Source organism: Onychostoma macrolepis, chromosome 09 (assembly GCF_012432095.1).
Source record: "Onychostoma macrolepis isolate SWU-2019 chromosome 09, ASM1243209v1, whole genome shotgun sequence".
Lineage (NCBI taxonomy): Eukaryota > Metazoa > Chordata > Actinopteri > Cypriniformes > Cyprinidae > Onychostoma > Onychostoma macrolepis.
In genome coordinates this window covers 23,417,279-23,432,549 of record NC_081163.1, presented here as the reverse complement: position 1 = coordinate 23,432,549, position 15,271 = coordinate 23,417,279, and the positions used below count along the sequence as shown (strand labels likewise).

At 39.7% G+C, this 15,271-nt stretch overlaps 1 protein-coding gene across 4 annotated transcripts in view; it reads right to left on the bottom strand.

The window, feature by feature from the left end:
* Positions 1–15,271, bottom strand: part of LOC131546926 (TGF-beta receptor type-1) — a 118,675-nt gene that overhangs the window by 8,413 nt on the left and 94,991 nt on the right. For all 4 annotated transcript variants that reach the window (XM_058787062.1, XM_058787065.1, XM_058787063.1 and 1 more), the window contains 3 exons: positions 4,036–4,203; positions 985–1,141; positions 445–569 (listed from right to left, as the gene is read on the bottom strand). In XM_058787062.1, the coding sequence (XP_058643045.1) occupies positions 445–569; positions 985–1,141; positions 4,036–4,203 (450 nt within the window). The remainder of the gene's footprint in view (positions 1–444; positions 570–984; positions 1,142–4,035; positions 4,204–15,271) is intronic.

Sequence of the window (15,271 nt, the reverse complement as noted above, 5' to 3'; positions counted from 1 at the left end):
AGCGATCATGCATTCGAAAGCAGTTTCAGTGCCCCGCATATTAATAGCATATTGAATAGATGCCCGCATTTTATTTACAGTATAATTACCCAACAATATAACTGCGCGAGAAAGTATTGAAATATATATTTTCCCTGTGTTTCCTTCCTGCTGTGTGAGCTACTGAAATGAGCCACAAAGCAGAGCTCAACATTGAGCCGCACTGTGAAACAGCCAATCAGAGCAGAGCTCAAAATTATTATTCATGACCCTTCCAAATAAGGTAATAACAGACCATTTCATTCTAGACATGTAAAACCATTTCTGGAGATTTTTTGCCCTTACCTCTACCTATCAGAGAACAATTTAAAATATTGTATCAATGCATTCTATGGCACCTTTAAATCAGTCTACTGCTGGTGTACATTTATCTGGATCTGAGCACTCTTTAACACAGGAAGGCACCTTGGACGGAACATCTGCGAGCAAGTTCCCAGAACACCAGGCCAAGTGAATAGATATCAGCACGCTTAAATGACTCAAAGCTGCTCATGTTTATGGAATCATCCAGGATCTCGGGAGCCATGTACCTGCAGAAACAAACACACTCCAATTAGAGTAATGTACCCACACCGCATGAACGCATTAACCTCCATCAAGATGTCCTCATTCACCTGAAAGCAAACAATGACGTGTCTTATACAAGGTCATGTACACACACACATACTAAAACTATAGTCAAAAACACACAGACACACATACATGCTCTTTATCACTCAAGAATCTTGAATACACAAAACCAAAACCTAAAACACACACAGTAAATAGAAAGTCTTTAATAGTCAGATTATAGCACCTGTCTGCACATGCAACCAACACTCTTATCCTTTATGTATTTACTGAGAGACAGCTGACTCAAATACAGTGACTGGCTCTTCCACTGAAGTTTTTATGATTTAATACTTAAAGTAATAATGACCTTATGTAAGAAAAATATTGTCTAACCTCTTGGTGCCCACTCTGTGGTTAACGGGGATGTCAATAGTGTTGGTGTTGGAGTCGTGTTTGACAGCCAGACCAAGATCAGCAATCACAGCAGTTCCATTCTTCTTAACCAGAATGTTCTTTGACTTTATGTCTCTGTGAGCAATGGCAGGTTTCCCTGTCCCAAGAGCAATATGCCAATTTAATAACAGTACACATCATATACCTGACAAGGCATTTTCATGCAGAAAGGTAGTCTTTAGTGTTCAAGTATATTTAGGACACCTAGTCCTAAAAAGTGACAATTTTATTCCATGTTATTTATTTATTTATGACTAATTAGCTGTAGCTAATTGTGTTAGCTGTATTAACATGCACGTAATTAATTAAAGCAAAAACATGAGGATTAATATAAAATATTTAGAGATGAGTAGAGATAGTTAATGTACTCAAGACTAGATTGTTGTAATGCAAAACTGGCTGGATGTCTTGCTGTCTCCATTAACAAGCTCCATAATCAATCCGGTAACACCAGACAGACAGTGAGGGATGCTTCACAGACTACTGCCTGCATCTCTAACAATTATTCTAGCATGGGCTTCAAAGACTACAGTGTGTTGAACTACAAACCAGACAATAAGTTTTGCTTTACTGACTTGTCTTACAACCCAAATTCCGGAAATGTTGAATAAAATGAAAACTAAAAAACTTTCAAATCACACGAGCCAATATTTTATTCACAATAGAACAAAGATAACATAACAAATGTTTAAAGGGAGAAATTTTACACTTTTATCTACTAAATGAGCTCATTTCAAATTTGATGCCTGCTACAGGTCTTAAAAAAGTTGGCACGGGGGCAACAAAGGGCTGAAAAAGCAAGAAATTTTGAAAATATTCAGCAGGGAGAACATCTAGCAACTAATTAAGTTCATTGATATCAGGGCCCGTATTCACAAAACATTTTATCTTACCACTAAGAGTTCTCCTAAATAGCAGTAAAAGATTTTAGCTAAGAGTTTCTCTTAAAACCTATTCACAAAGCTGCTGAGACAAACTTTTACTAAGGAATAGAGAGAAGTCTTAAGCTAAGAGTAAGGGCGGAGTTGACCTCGTTGCTATGGATGATGTCAGCATGCTTACTAACTATGCACACAGTGATTGGCTGATAGGGGAGGGGTCTCTGTCAGAGATACATTCATAGAAATATTTTAGAGTGCAATATTATGTTGCCATATTCAAATAAAGGTTTAAAATAAAAATGTTGCCACATTCAAATAAAGATTTTAAGTGTCACTCATTAAACAAGTATATGTTCAGCTAATTGTCAGTCTCTTACATGTGTGCTTCTCGTAAACAGTTGGCAGATATGCATATAAACAGCCTTTTAATTAACAGAGTAGAATAATCATGGCTGATAGTAAGACATGCTGTTGACAGGTGTAAGACAGGTGTTGGTAAAAGAAAACCAAACTGGATGCAAGACAAGCTGTTACTTCTTGTCCAACTGGATAATGAAAATGATATAATTAAAAGGAAAATTTGGAGTTGGGATAATACCTTTTTAAAAGCTCATTATCGTCAAATGTTTCTAAAATGTTTATATTCCAAGGCAGATTGCCAGCAACAGCCATTTTAGGATAGTTGTGACTTGGTCTTAGTGACTTAGGAGTCCACTTCACTACTTCTAACATTTCACAGATTTAGGAGCTAGTTTTAGTGCTAAAACGCTTTGTGAAATACTCTCAGAGCGATTATTATTATTATTATAATTATTCGCATCATCTTCAGTGCATAACATCATCAAAAGTTTCAGAGAAACTGGAGACAAGGTAAGGGACAAGGCCGAAGACCTTTGTTGGATGCCCATGGTCTTTGGGCCCTCAGACGACACTGCATCACTCATCGGCATGATTCTGTCATTGACATTACTAAATGGGCCCAGGAATACTTCCAGAAACCACTGTCGGTAAACACAATCTGCCGTGCCATCTGCAGATGCCAACTAAAGATCTATCATGCAAAAAGGAAGCCATATGTGAACATGGTTCAGAAGAACCGTCGTGTCCTGTGGGCCAAGGGTCATTTAAAATGGACTGTTTCAAAGTGGGAAAGTGTTCTATGGTCAGACGAGTCCAAATTTGACATTCTTGTTGGAAATCACGGACACCGTGGCTAAAGAGGAGGGAGACCTTCCAGCGTGTCATAAGCAATCAGTTCAAAAGCCAGCATCTATGGTATGGGGGTGCATATGTGCATATGGTATGGGCAGCTTGCATGTTCTGGAAGGCACTATGAATGCTGAAAGTTATATAAAGGTTTTAGAGCAACATATGCTCCCCTCCAGATGATGTGTATTTCAGCAGGACAATGCAAACCACATACTGAAGCTATTACAACAGCATGGCTTTGTAGTAGAAGAGTCCGGGTGCTGAATTGGCCTGCCTTCAGTCCAGATCTTTCAACTATAGAGAACATATGGCGCGTCATTAAACGAAAAATACGTCAAAGGCGACCACAAACTCTTCAGCAGCTGGAAACCTATATCAGTCAAGAATGTGACCAAATTCCAACACCAAAACTCCAGAAACTCATAACCTCGATGCCCAGACGTCTTCAAACTGTTTTGAAAAGAAGAGGAGATGCTATACGATGGTAAAAATACCCCTGTCCCAACTATTTTGAGACCTGTAGCAGGCATCAAATTTGAAATGAGTTCATTTTGTGCATAAAATTGTACAATTTCTCAGTTTAAACATTTGTTATGTTATCTATGTTCTATATTTAATAAAATATTGGCTCATGTGATTTGAAAGTCTTTTACTTTTCATTTCATTCAAATAAAAAAAAAAAACATCCCAACATTTCCGGAATTTGGGTTGTACATATTAATTACATTTATTCTGTAGATGTAACTACATTTATTACATTTATTGTACTGTGTTGCCAAAGGAGGATGGATTTCCACAAGTGTTTTTCTCCCACTAAAGTGAGACAAGACCAAAAAAAAAAAAAGAAGCAAACTGATGATTAATTTCCTATTCCCATATTCCTACTGTGTGTGATCAATACCTTGAGTGCCAATAATCTCCATATGCAGGTGGGCAATGCCACTGGCAATGGACAGTGCCAGAACTATCATCCCCTCCACTGATACTGTGTATCTGTTCAGGTAATCAAAGAGAGACCCGTGCTCATGATACTCAGACACCAGCCACAGCTGTGTCCATGAGCCATTATCTGGAGAAGAAAAAAAACCACAAAAAAAACCCCAAAACAAAGATAGATTACAATGCAGGACATTCAAACAAGATTATCTGAAAACCTATGTATTCCAAGTTCTTAAAAATGTACTCTTTGTATTCATGCTGGTTTCATAAGTAAAACAAAAAAAACATAATGATTTGATTTAATAACTCAAAAATCAAATCAAATATTTTCCTCACACCAGTACATGTGACTGTACATGTAACAATAATTTACCTGTTCATAATCATTATCATTATTATTTCACAGATGTATTTCAAATATACATATGCAATCCAAATGATTCAAACTCAAACTCAAAATTCAAACAGACTGTAGTACCTTAGAAATGCTAAATTTTCAGAAGATCTAGAATTGTATAAAAACGGCATCTATAACAGTTTTCTGGCATATTACAAGTGATAATGTCTATAGGTAATGTAATATTTTTGAGTTACAGGATTTTTTAATAACATAGCTATGTCATATGTCAACCCCTATGCAACATTGCTGTTTTAAGTCACTCATTTTTATGGCAGGAAAACAAAATTGTCTTAAAACACAAGTAAGTCTTTAGAAACTCTGGTATAAAATAGAATTACAGTAGCTTCAGCTGTTATGCATACATAAACTTAGCTGATGCATGTGTTAAAGGTGAGCACCAAATAAGTCAACAGAGCTCTCTCAGAAACAATAGAGAAGAAATTATTTTATTACATTAGAAAGTCTAAGGCTACATGAAGATTTACAAATACCTAAAGGTTCCCAGAGACACAGCTGACAGCCTTATTCCCTAGATTAAAATATGTTATTCAAGAAAACCTTTGAGGGTGTTGAAGAAAAAGCACAATATCAAAGCACAATATCATCATTTTTGATCAGAGCAACTGAGAAAAACCAACAATGTACTGTTAAAGACTTAAAAGATGACCTGATTGAAGGAGGAAAACAACATTTCAATGCAAACTAAAAGAAGAACACTAGATAAGTAAGGGCCTTCATGTTGGGGCATCTTCCTGAATACCACACTTGAGCAAGAAGAACATAAAAAGCTAGATAATTCTTCCTGTAGTTCTGGAAGAATTATGGATTGATGTGACCAAACTGGAACTTTTTGGACCTAGGGATCAGCAGTATATCTGGTGCAAGAAAAGTGAAGCTTATAATCAGAAAAGCACAATACCCATGGCCAAATATGGAGGTGGGCCTTGTTATCAGTGTGTTTTGCTGTTGGAAGTGAAGATGTTGACTGTGTGAAGGACATCATGGATTCAAGTATCGTGTAATTTTGGGAAAGATTGTGATGCCTTTGGTGCAGAGACTAACTCTTGATCATCAATGGATTTTCCTGCAGGACAGCCTTCCCAAAGTAAACATCCAAATCTATGCTTGGTTTAGGGATTGATCATAGAATATTGTTGAGAAGCCTGTTCAGTCTTCATATTTAAATCTCACTGAAAATATTTGGTGGAATTTGAAGAAAGCAGTGGTAACATGAAAACCAAAGATTATCAGTGATATTATCACTGAAAGCTTTATCACGTTAGGACTGCGCCAATATTGCAGTAGAGGGGTGACATAAGCTTCTAAGCACTTGCAATTGAATTGTTATGAAGAATAAAAGATTTGACTTTTGGGGGGGTTGAATAATTTTGATTGCAACTATATATGTACAGTAAATTATGACAATTTTTGGGTAAACTTTCCTTTTAAGCTTGCATTGGATTGGTTATGTAGCATTTGGACCAATCAGACACACAATTTTGCATTTGATTTAACAAATCAATTAGTTATTAGATTAACAAATAGTCACAGACCCCTCACCCAATACACATACTCGGTGCCAGTAGGTCTGTCAATTACTTCAGGCCCCCGGTTCCATGGCAACCCATCAGATAACACTAGTTTTATTGCTCAAAGGAATGCAAATGCAGAGCAACTCTTACTACCTTTTTCCTATAGGAAAGACATTATGCCATAAAAATGGACTCTTCTCTAATTAATTAATAGAAAAACCTTTCTTTGAACGAACACACATATCATTCAGGTCATTGTGTATATTATTACTGTTCCTGTATATGTTTATGTTTATTGTATACTGTTTTATGCATGCTTATGATGGATCACTTGTTAATATCACTTTAACTCATACCATGTCTGGTCTCTATCAATTCGTCTTCGGATGATCTAATTGAGAGTGAATATTACATGTTGATACCTATGCAGCATATTAGTGTCCTAAGAATCTTTAATAGTTTGTCTGTCAACTTCCAATCCAACCCCTTTGCAAATTACCATTCTCTCAGACAAAGGGTCATAAAACCCCCCAAGAATTTCCAAACTCCCGCTTGGAAATTCAGCCTTTCTCATTGGTCAACCCCATCCTGAGAGGCGTGACTCTTCACAGACCTTATAGGGCTCACACACAGTTCCGCCTCTCTCTCTTCTGAAAAAGCTCTTCTGCTAAATCTCCGGATTGCTGCCCGTGTGGAGAGCCTTTGGATTTAATCCAAAACTCCTCGGACCTCAGAGCCAGAATAACATCTTTTGGAATTCATCACTCTTCAACCCGGAAGAACGTAATCGCGAGTCCAAAACCTTGAAACCATCAAGACTTTTCATCCGAGACTGCATTCCAGACACTCATCAACAGCCAAGGAAGTGCAAGTATGGTACATCTAACTAAACTAAACAGTGGTTTAGTATAAGCTATAGACCCCGTTATAAATGGCACTGATGGTTTTACTCAGGTGGTTAACTGACTCTTTCCATAACTGCATTCTGTTTTCTCTAATGGCTTCATTCATCCACTTTAGCTCCCCTTTTGTATATATGCGTGAGTGTATGTTTGTTTGTTTGTTTGTTTAGATTATTTATGTGTCTTACCTTTTAGTTAATAAAAGTTGTGTGCACAAAATACATGAGTTTCTGGTTCTGTCTTGCAAATTAATGTCCCTTTACGATTTTCGATCCTCACTACATGCTCTAATGAATTAATACTCAGGAAAGTATTTTCTGTGGCCACAAAAATATCCTTTCTTAGAGTTGACTTATACTGAATGGTCGCTGGACGAACAGATCAGTTGATGGCAATTTAATTCTGCTACAGTTATTACTGTCAGCTGATATAAATAATTGTAATTAATCATAATTAATTGTAATTATTTATATACAATTGCCTTTTAAATTAATTCGCTACAGATGGTGGAGAACCTTGGTAATCGTTTAAACATTATTTGCAAGCAGACCCAGTATCAAACTTGTGTGTTTGTCTCATAATTTTATTAACGCCTTACACATGCAGTTTCTAATAAAATCAGATAGACTATAGCTTGAATGCACCTTACTACGAGCAGTTTAACTCGCACGATAAGGAGCTAACCTGATATTAGCGAAGGAATCCTAATTTCTGTTGTTAGTAGAGCGTAAACCTTCTCTGACGAAGGAATCTCAGATTAGCAGCCCGTATAGATGGTACCAGACTAAATCAATCTGATTTTGGGCAAACATATCCCCATTTCAGCTTTAAATGTGTAAATCTTCTCTGACGAAGGAATCTCAGATTAGCAGCACAAATTAATCTGTGTGGTGAAGAAACCCACTTGCAGTGATATTAAAACTGGGCAACGAAGAAATCTTGCTACAGGATATTTAGCTAAATGGTGATTTGAGTGATGTTCCTCATCTCCCAGAGTTAAGGCCTTCTTGTAACCATCACGTATCATTGTAGTCATGTCCTCTGTAGTCAAGTGATGCGAATTAATGGTGTAATTCTAGCCTAGCTAACTAGTAATTTTGCCATTGTCTGTGAAGTGAATGTGCTGTTTTGATTTGTGAAAGAAGTTGTATGCGATACGTCATAATAGGGATGCAGCGATTAACTGGTTTTATGATTAACCGCGCTTTAAAACGTCACGGTTAATTAATCGTAAAGGTTCCACTACACCGAGTTTTTCTGTTGCACGGAATGGAACTGTTGAAACGTGCGTAAAACGAAAAGCAAGTTACACTAGCGGTGCACCATCTTAAAATTCCGTGCTTATCAGAGACATAAAGGCTACTAGATTAACTATGACAGAGGAACAAAACAGCGATCCTTTATTTCCACCAGAGAAATGACTGAAGTCGATAGTGTGGGACCATTTCGGGTACACCAAGTATGACCAGGCGTCATTTAAATAGTGCCGTAAAAATTGCTAAAGAGCAAATACATAAGGGATAATGCATGGCTAGCCAACCTGTTCTCGCTGTGCAATAAACGATTTTAATGCACGACGTGAAGGCAAGGACCACCTGACGTGAAGTTCGTTAGCTCTAACATTCTGCTGGTCGCCGTGATTTTGCCAAGTAAGACATGTTCCTGGATCAACATCTTTTGTTGATCCTGGATCAACATTTTTGTCCAAAAATATAGACTTAACCCAATCTCTACCCCTAAACCTAACCCTAAATAATTTATTCCTAAAATCAGTGAGAAATGATAGCTGATTAACAAGGGTGTCGAAGCACCTAACCTTGATCATAAGCCTAAAACTTATATTTCCTGAAAAGTTATCCCTCAATTCTGATTGCTTGATTGGAATGACGTTCCAGGATCAACAAGGATGTTGATCCAGGAACATGTTGTACTTGGTGAAATCACGCTCACCCATTCTGCCCGCATCAGAGATGAAATAGTGCGGTGAGAGAGAGAGAGAGAGAGAGAGAGAGTGAGTGTGTGAATTAGCCTACCTGCATCTGCGCGTCACTTTAAGCAATGAAGATTTGAGTTTAGTTATTTAAACAGTCATTTTACCCCCTCTTTGCTGATTAATATAATGTAGCGATCCAGTATCTACAAGCTATTTTATTAATGAAAGTCGCTGGGCAGCGTTGACAACATGTTTCTGTCTTCCTAAATGTTTGTGTGGGCAGCTCGATCTCGATCTCACAAACCAAAATAATAGATATTTTCTCAGGCCATATGTAAAATCAGATGACTAAAGATTATTAAAACGAATAAGTATGGATGACAGTTGATTACAATAATAGTTTAGTTTATTCCCCTCAATAGTAACAGTGCCCTCTGTGGGATAGTTAATATTAGTCTTATATTTTACCATCATTTTATATTTAGATTTATCATCCCTGTTATAGTATTATTCATAAGTCAGTTTATTTTTCACCATCTTTCCAAGTTCTGTACCTCAGGTCCAAAAGAAATGTAGAAAGAATATACAAAATGAAAACACCAAATACATTTGTGATCTATTTCCATTTGTTATTTTCAAAAGGGAAAAACTGACATGGATGTTTACAGAGCAGAGGTCACGTTTTTTAATTCCAATAGGAGAGATGTACTTTTTTTTTGAGCTGTATTATTGGTTACTGTGTTATTTCTGTTTCAAAAGGCAGAAATCAATAACACTTTAATATCTAAAGAGTGTTTATGTGATTTTATGTTGTGAAATGAATACATGCATAATAATCGTAATACTCGTGTAACCGTGATTATTCCTCAGACTATAATCGTACCAACAAAATCTATAATCGTTGCATCCCTACGTCATAACTGACTGTGTGTGAGTTCCCCTGCATGTTTACAGCAGCGCAAGTTCTGCTCCACTTGCGAGTGTTGTAAACTTGCATCGGTCTTTTAGCAACGTCTGATCACGGAAGTTGAGAGCAGCCTCTTCCAGTTCAATCTGATAACAGTACACACGTCATAGACCCTTGTGTAAACAAACAACTGAGTTTAGCTAAAGCTAACTCTGTAGCAGCCACACAGGCATCTAAGCTAAGCCCTTTATCTCAACTGCTAGCTGTTAGCATCCGACTAACTGACACTGTGTGAGTGTAAAGTGGAAAGTTGAACAACTCCTCTCTGTCTCCCCCTCACTCTTGGTTTCACTTCCTGTTTGTGCTATTACCTTCTGTTTAGATTCAGGTTGGCCCCTCACATACGTTGGTTTTATTGGTTTTATTTTTTTTATTTTGACTTTATTCTACCTCTTCTTGATTTTATTTCATTAATTTACCTTTGTTTAGCTTGAATGTAACAATTCAGCTAAATTGATTTTAATTAAATCTGAGATTTAATTAAACCAATTTCTTTATTTTATTTTTATTTTTTTTATTTCCTTTTAGTTTCCTAAAGCTATTAGGGCATTTTCATTTTACCTTTACCTTATTTTTTTTATTTTACCATCACCATCTTCCCTCTCAGTATAGGACTAGAGCAGTTCTAGCAACTGCTGTCTCCTTAATGAGCTGTACAGGTTATTAGTAGCCTAATTCCTGTCTCTTCTATTACCCTCCTTACACCGAGCCTCTGAGCAGACTTGAAACACTTCCTATCATTTCTGTTTATTTACCTTGAGGTGTTTGATGTTCCCTGCTAGCGTAGCTGACAGTCTCCCTAGGTTTAATGACCCTGCTACTTTCCTTTGAACAAGTGATAACTGCTTAGTCATATCTCCTAGCTTAAACTAAATAAGGAAAGCCCCTCCTTCTCCCTCTGTCTTTTCGTGATTTTATTTTAGTTTTGTTTATTTGATACCTTCATCAGTGACCAAACCTGTGAATCATCAGTGCTTTGAGTAATAGTTTGACCACACGTATAGCCCAGTCATTAGCTGACCCCTGCTTACAACCTCGTCAACAAAGTTACTCAAACCCCCTCCTTGCGTTCTTAGCACCCTACCTCACTAGCTGCCCCTCACCAGCTATTCACACCTTACACGGTCTACAGAGCCGTTCCCCATACAGATAGCCTAACGCCTTTGTACGTACTTGCACTTGCCTTCTGCCTCTACCTCTCTGGTGTTCTCCCAAGTGTGCCAGTGTGTCTCAGACATTCCACAGACATCCAGCCCTGCCAGCTCACCAGGACCACCTGAAAACCCGGCAGAGCACGGTGATGGACATTCTTCAGCCCAAAGCAGCCAACAACCTGCAATGGCAGAGAAAGGAACAGCGAGACTGTGACACAAGTGGACACCTGACACCCAGCCTGAACCACCAGGAGCTGACCAGCATCATCTCCTCCTTGGTCTATGATCTCCTGGACCTCAGACTGAAGCTGCAAGTCACAGAGTCCTACAGGGAACTGACACCCGCTCAGCGAGAGAAGGCACAGTACGGATGCAAAGAACCTTACAGAATGGCGCAACAGAAGGAAATCACCAGTCTTCAAGAGGCTCTAACAGCTGCTGGACACCAAGCGCAGTGTGAAAAAGCCACCAGACAGGACCTGGAAAGAGAACTGTTTCACACAAAGACACTGTTAAAAACAGCGCATGTGGAACTTAATGAGAGGGACACCAGAACTAAGGCCTTAGAAGGCCATCTACATGCAGCCAGAGCTGAAGTCCAAACTCTGACTCAGCAATTCTGCAGCATTAACGAGGAGCTTGACATGGTTCAGAGAGAACTGAAACAGTCCTACCGGCTGTGCATGGATTGAAATAAAAGGCACCCTGCTGCACGTCACACAGCCAGAAGTGCAAATCCCCTCACTCCTGTACACAGATACGAAGGGGGGAGCCAAAGCCTTCTGCCTGACATTTCACAAGTCAGCTTTCTGAAAACCTCTGCAGCTGCAGAAGGAAAGGGATTTATTCAGGCGAGCCCTGAAACAGCACATGGAGTGACACTCAAAGACCTCAACCGAATGGCCAGAAACATCCTTGCATTCACACAAGAACTTGCAGGAGAACATGATGTTTACGCTTACTTAAGAGAGATTGACTTTCACCTGCAGTCTTGGACCAGTGTGAAACACCAAGATAGACTCTATCTGCTTTGGATCACCGCTAGCCCAGAAGTGCGACGCCCAGCCAGAACGCATCCAATCGGACTACCAGCAACTTAAACAAGCTATCATAAAGGAATTCTCAGACCCAGAATTTGAACACGGACTGATCGCTGCCCTAGCCATCGAACAGGGCCGTCATGAAACTCCCTGTGATTACTACCACAGAGTTCCACGAGCTTACTTCGGAGCTCGCAGTGAACCTGGGATGGAGGAAGACACTAGCTTTAAGAGCATTTTCCTCCGAAACCTCCACCCCATTGTAAGTCACCATATAGCAGTGGCATTCTGTCCATATAAGCTGCGAATGCGCCACATACCCAGGCCGTCTGAGAGAATGAGTTCACGGGCTAATGAATATAAACATGATTATAAGTTGATCCCTTGTCATTTGAGATGTGACTTAAAGCTTAATAAAGTGTTGGGAATAAGTATGTAAAATTATTTATTTTAAAACAATGGTCATTTTCTGTAAATCTACGTCAGTGACGTAAGCGGATTCTCAGCAGCTTTGGTGCCTCCGCTCTGTTACTATGACTCGTCAGGATTGTAGCACGTTCTCAGTGTTTTGCTGGTATGCGGCTGATTTCATGCAAGAGGTAAGCTGTCAGCGAAGCGCTCTCTCAAGTGGAAAAATGCGCTTTTGCTGCCAGGTCTCAATTGTCAAAGATTACATTGTGTTTGATGCAAAACTAACCCGACGAAATCATATGAAAAAAAACAAAAAAAAAACATCATAACTGTATATTTTCATGCTTTCTCAAGCAAAGCAAATTTTGAAAGTCCACTAAAAACATATCTCTAATGTCTTAATTTTAGCACTCATCATACCCTGTTAAAAAAGTCACCGCTCGCCACTGCCGTATAGGCATTATGGCCTGCCCCACAATGCCTATTCAACAGCTGCGTGACCTGACACAGAAGGCCTTTAACAAGCATAAGGCCTCTACCAAAGGTGTTTGTAAGACCCCACTGATTCTGAACTGCACAACCCAGAATCCAAAGCAGGCGCCAGAAGGTACCCAGCATTGCTACAATGCAAGGCCCTTCTACAGAAAGCCACTAGCCAGCAGAGGACAGAGCCGTCACCATGGCAACAGACCCAGGTCCCAGACCAACCACTGGCAGAAACCATGGAAAAGGGCATCCTCATCCTGCGAACACCATGGTATGTCCAACGACAGTCCCCCACAACATCCTCCTCCACACCCTTCACCTTCAGGTGCCAAATGGATGCTGCACCAGGACAGATGGACACGCCTACTTCTGAGTTACAGGAGCTTCTGACACTGGCAAAACTCCTTGAACAAGACTCAACTGAGGAGTACTGCGAAGGACAAACTTCTGACTCCTTGCCTGACGCAACACAGCATCAGACCCCTCCAAGGGAGGAGCATTCCTTAAAACCAGTCGACACCCCAGAAGCAGCCAGACAACTACAAAACCACCACTGTCCTCCAAGGACACTCTTCTAAGCAAAGTTTGGGGAAAAGCTACACAGTAAATTTCCCGGTGTTATTTAACATCCCTAGTAGAGTGTCCAAAAAATTCCCAGAGGTGAAGATAACCACCCACCTCAAAAAGGTTTACAAATAGAATTTCTCATTCAATGAGATATCCTTTGCAGGGTAACAGCAACTCCCCTGCTACAGCCACCTCAGCAAACAAATAGCTGCTCAGACTTGCTCCACTGGCTTTTATAGTCAGAGTAAATAATGCCCTAACTGGGCAAAGTCTGTGCAACCTTTCACTCTCCAGAGACTCAAAGGGCAGAGAAGAAGAGGACTGTAACAAAACACAACCCTTGCTCTCTGCACCATGAAACAAAACGCTGCCATGAAAACATTCAGTTATCTCTGAAGATAGATCAGAATTAGTCATAATAGAGATGGAGATTCAGAGGCCAAGCCTAAAGATTCATCCATGGATGTGGGTGCCTTATAGTACCCCATGCCTAAGAAATGCATCTGGCCTAACGAATCTCCCAAGGAAATCCCTCCAGAAGGGACAACAGGTCCGAAAACCAAACCTGGGATGGCCAAAATGGAGCAACTAACAGAAGATGCACTCTGTCTTCCTTCATTCTCAAAAGAACCACTGAGATCAGCCATATCAGCAGAAAATTTACTTCTGTCATCACAACTCTTGGAGGGATTGGCATGATAATGTACATGACAATGTTAATGTATTTGGCAGAATAGATCTGCTACACTGCTGCTGCTGCTGCTGAGGCAGAGCAAGTACATTATCTATGCTAGCTACTGCCAATACATCCACAACATGCTGCTGTGTGCATGTAAGAAATACTGCTGCTGCAAATATAACATGCATGAAATAACCCCCCACAAAGCAGGAGACATGAAAGGGACAATACAAGCCAAAACAAGAACAAAACATCCCCCAACAAGCAGATCTATCGCCAAGACATATGTACTGCTGCTGCTCCGAAGAGCCATGTGAACCGCATGTACTACTATCTATGTGTGCCTGGGCTACCACACCGACCAGCTTAACGCTAGTGGCCTATGTCTATGTGTGCCTGGGCTACCACGCTGACCAGCTTAACGCTAGTGGCCTATGGCTGTGTGTGCCTGGGCTACCACGCCGACCGGCTTAATGCTAGTGGCCTGTGGCTATGCGTGCCTGGGCTACCACGCCGACCGGCTTAACTCTAATTAGACACGCACTATGTGTCATGTTAATTAACAAAAAGGATATACTTTGCAATCCGATAGATAAGACCCTAGCACCCACCTGAGCGAATATCATAATTTAGTCATTTGACGTACAATGATGAGACGGACAAAGTTAGACAAATCATGCCATTTTTACACTCTCATGCAAATAAAGTTGTCAGAGTTACAGTGCACAAAACTCCTGGGTGGACTGACCTGAATGAACTGAAATAAAAGCAGAATGTAAATGTTCCTTCTCCGGTTCTGATAGGGCTGCACGGTAATGGTTAAACTGATAATCATGATTATTTTGATTAAAATTATAATCACGATTATTAATGACGATATTCTATCAAAAGGGTAAATGCAATAACATTTCATGTGTCCTTTAACCAACCTCCACTGACCATACACTGACTTATTTAACCAACTATGATAATACAAAAGCTCTCTTTTGGGGACCAGAGATCTTCATGTAAGGCAACCACAAGCATGAATGGTAGTGAAGACTTGCTAGCAATGCAAGATAACGCAAATGGCAAATTTAAAACACGTATTCATGATAAATAATGAGCCGCCCGATATAGTGAGGATT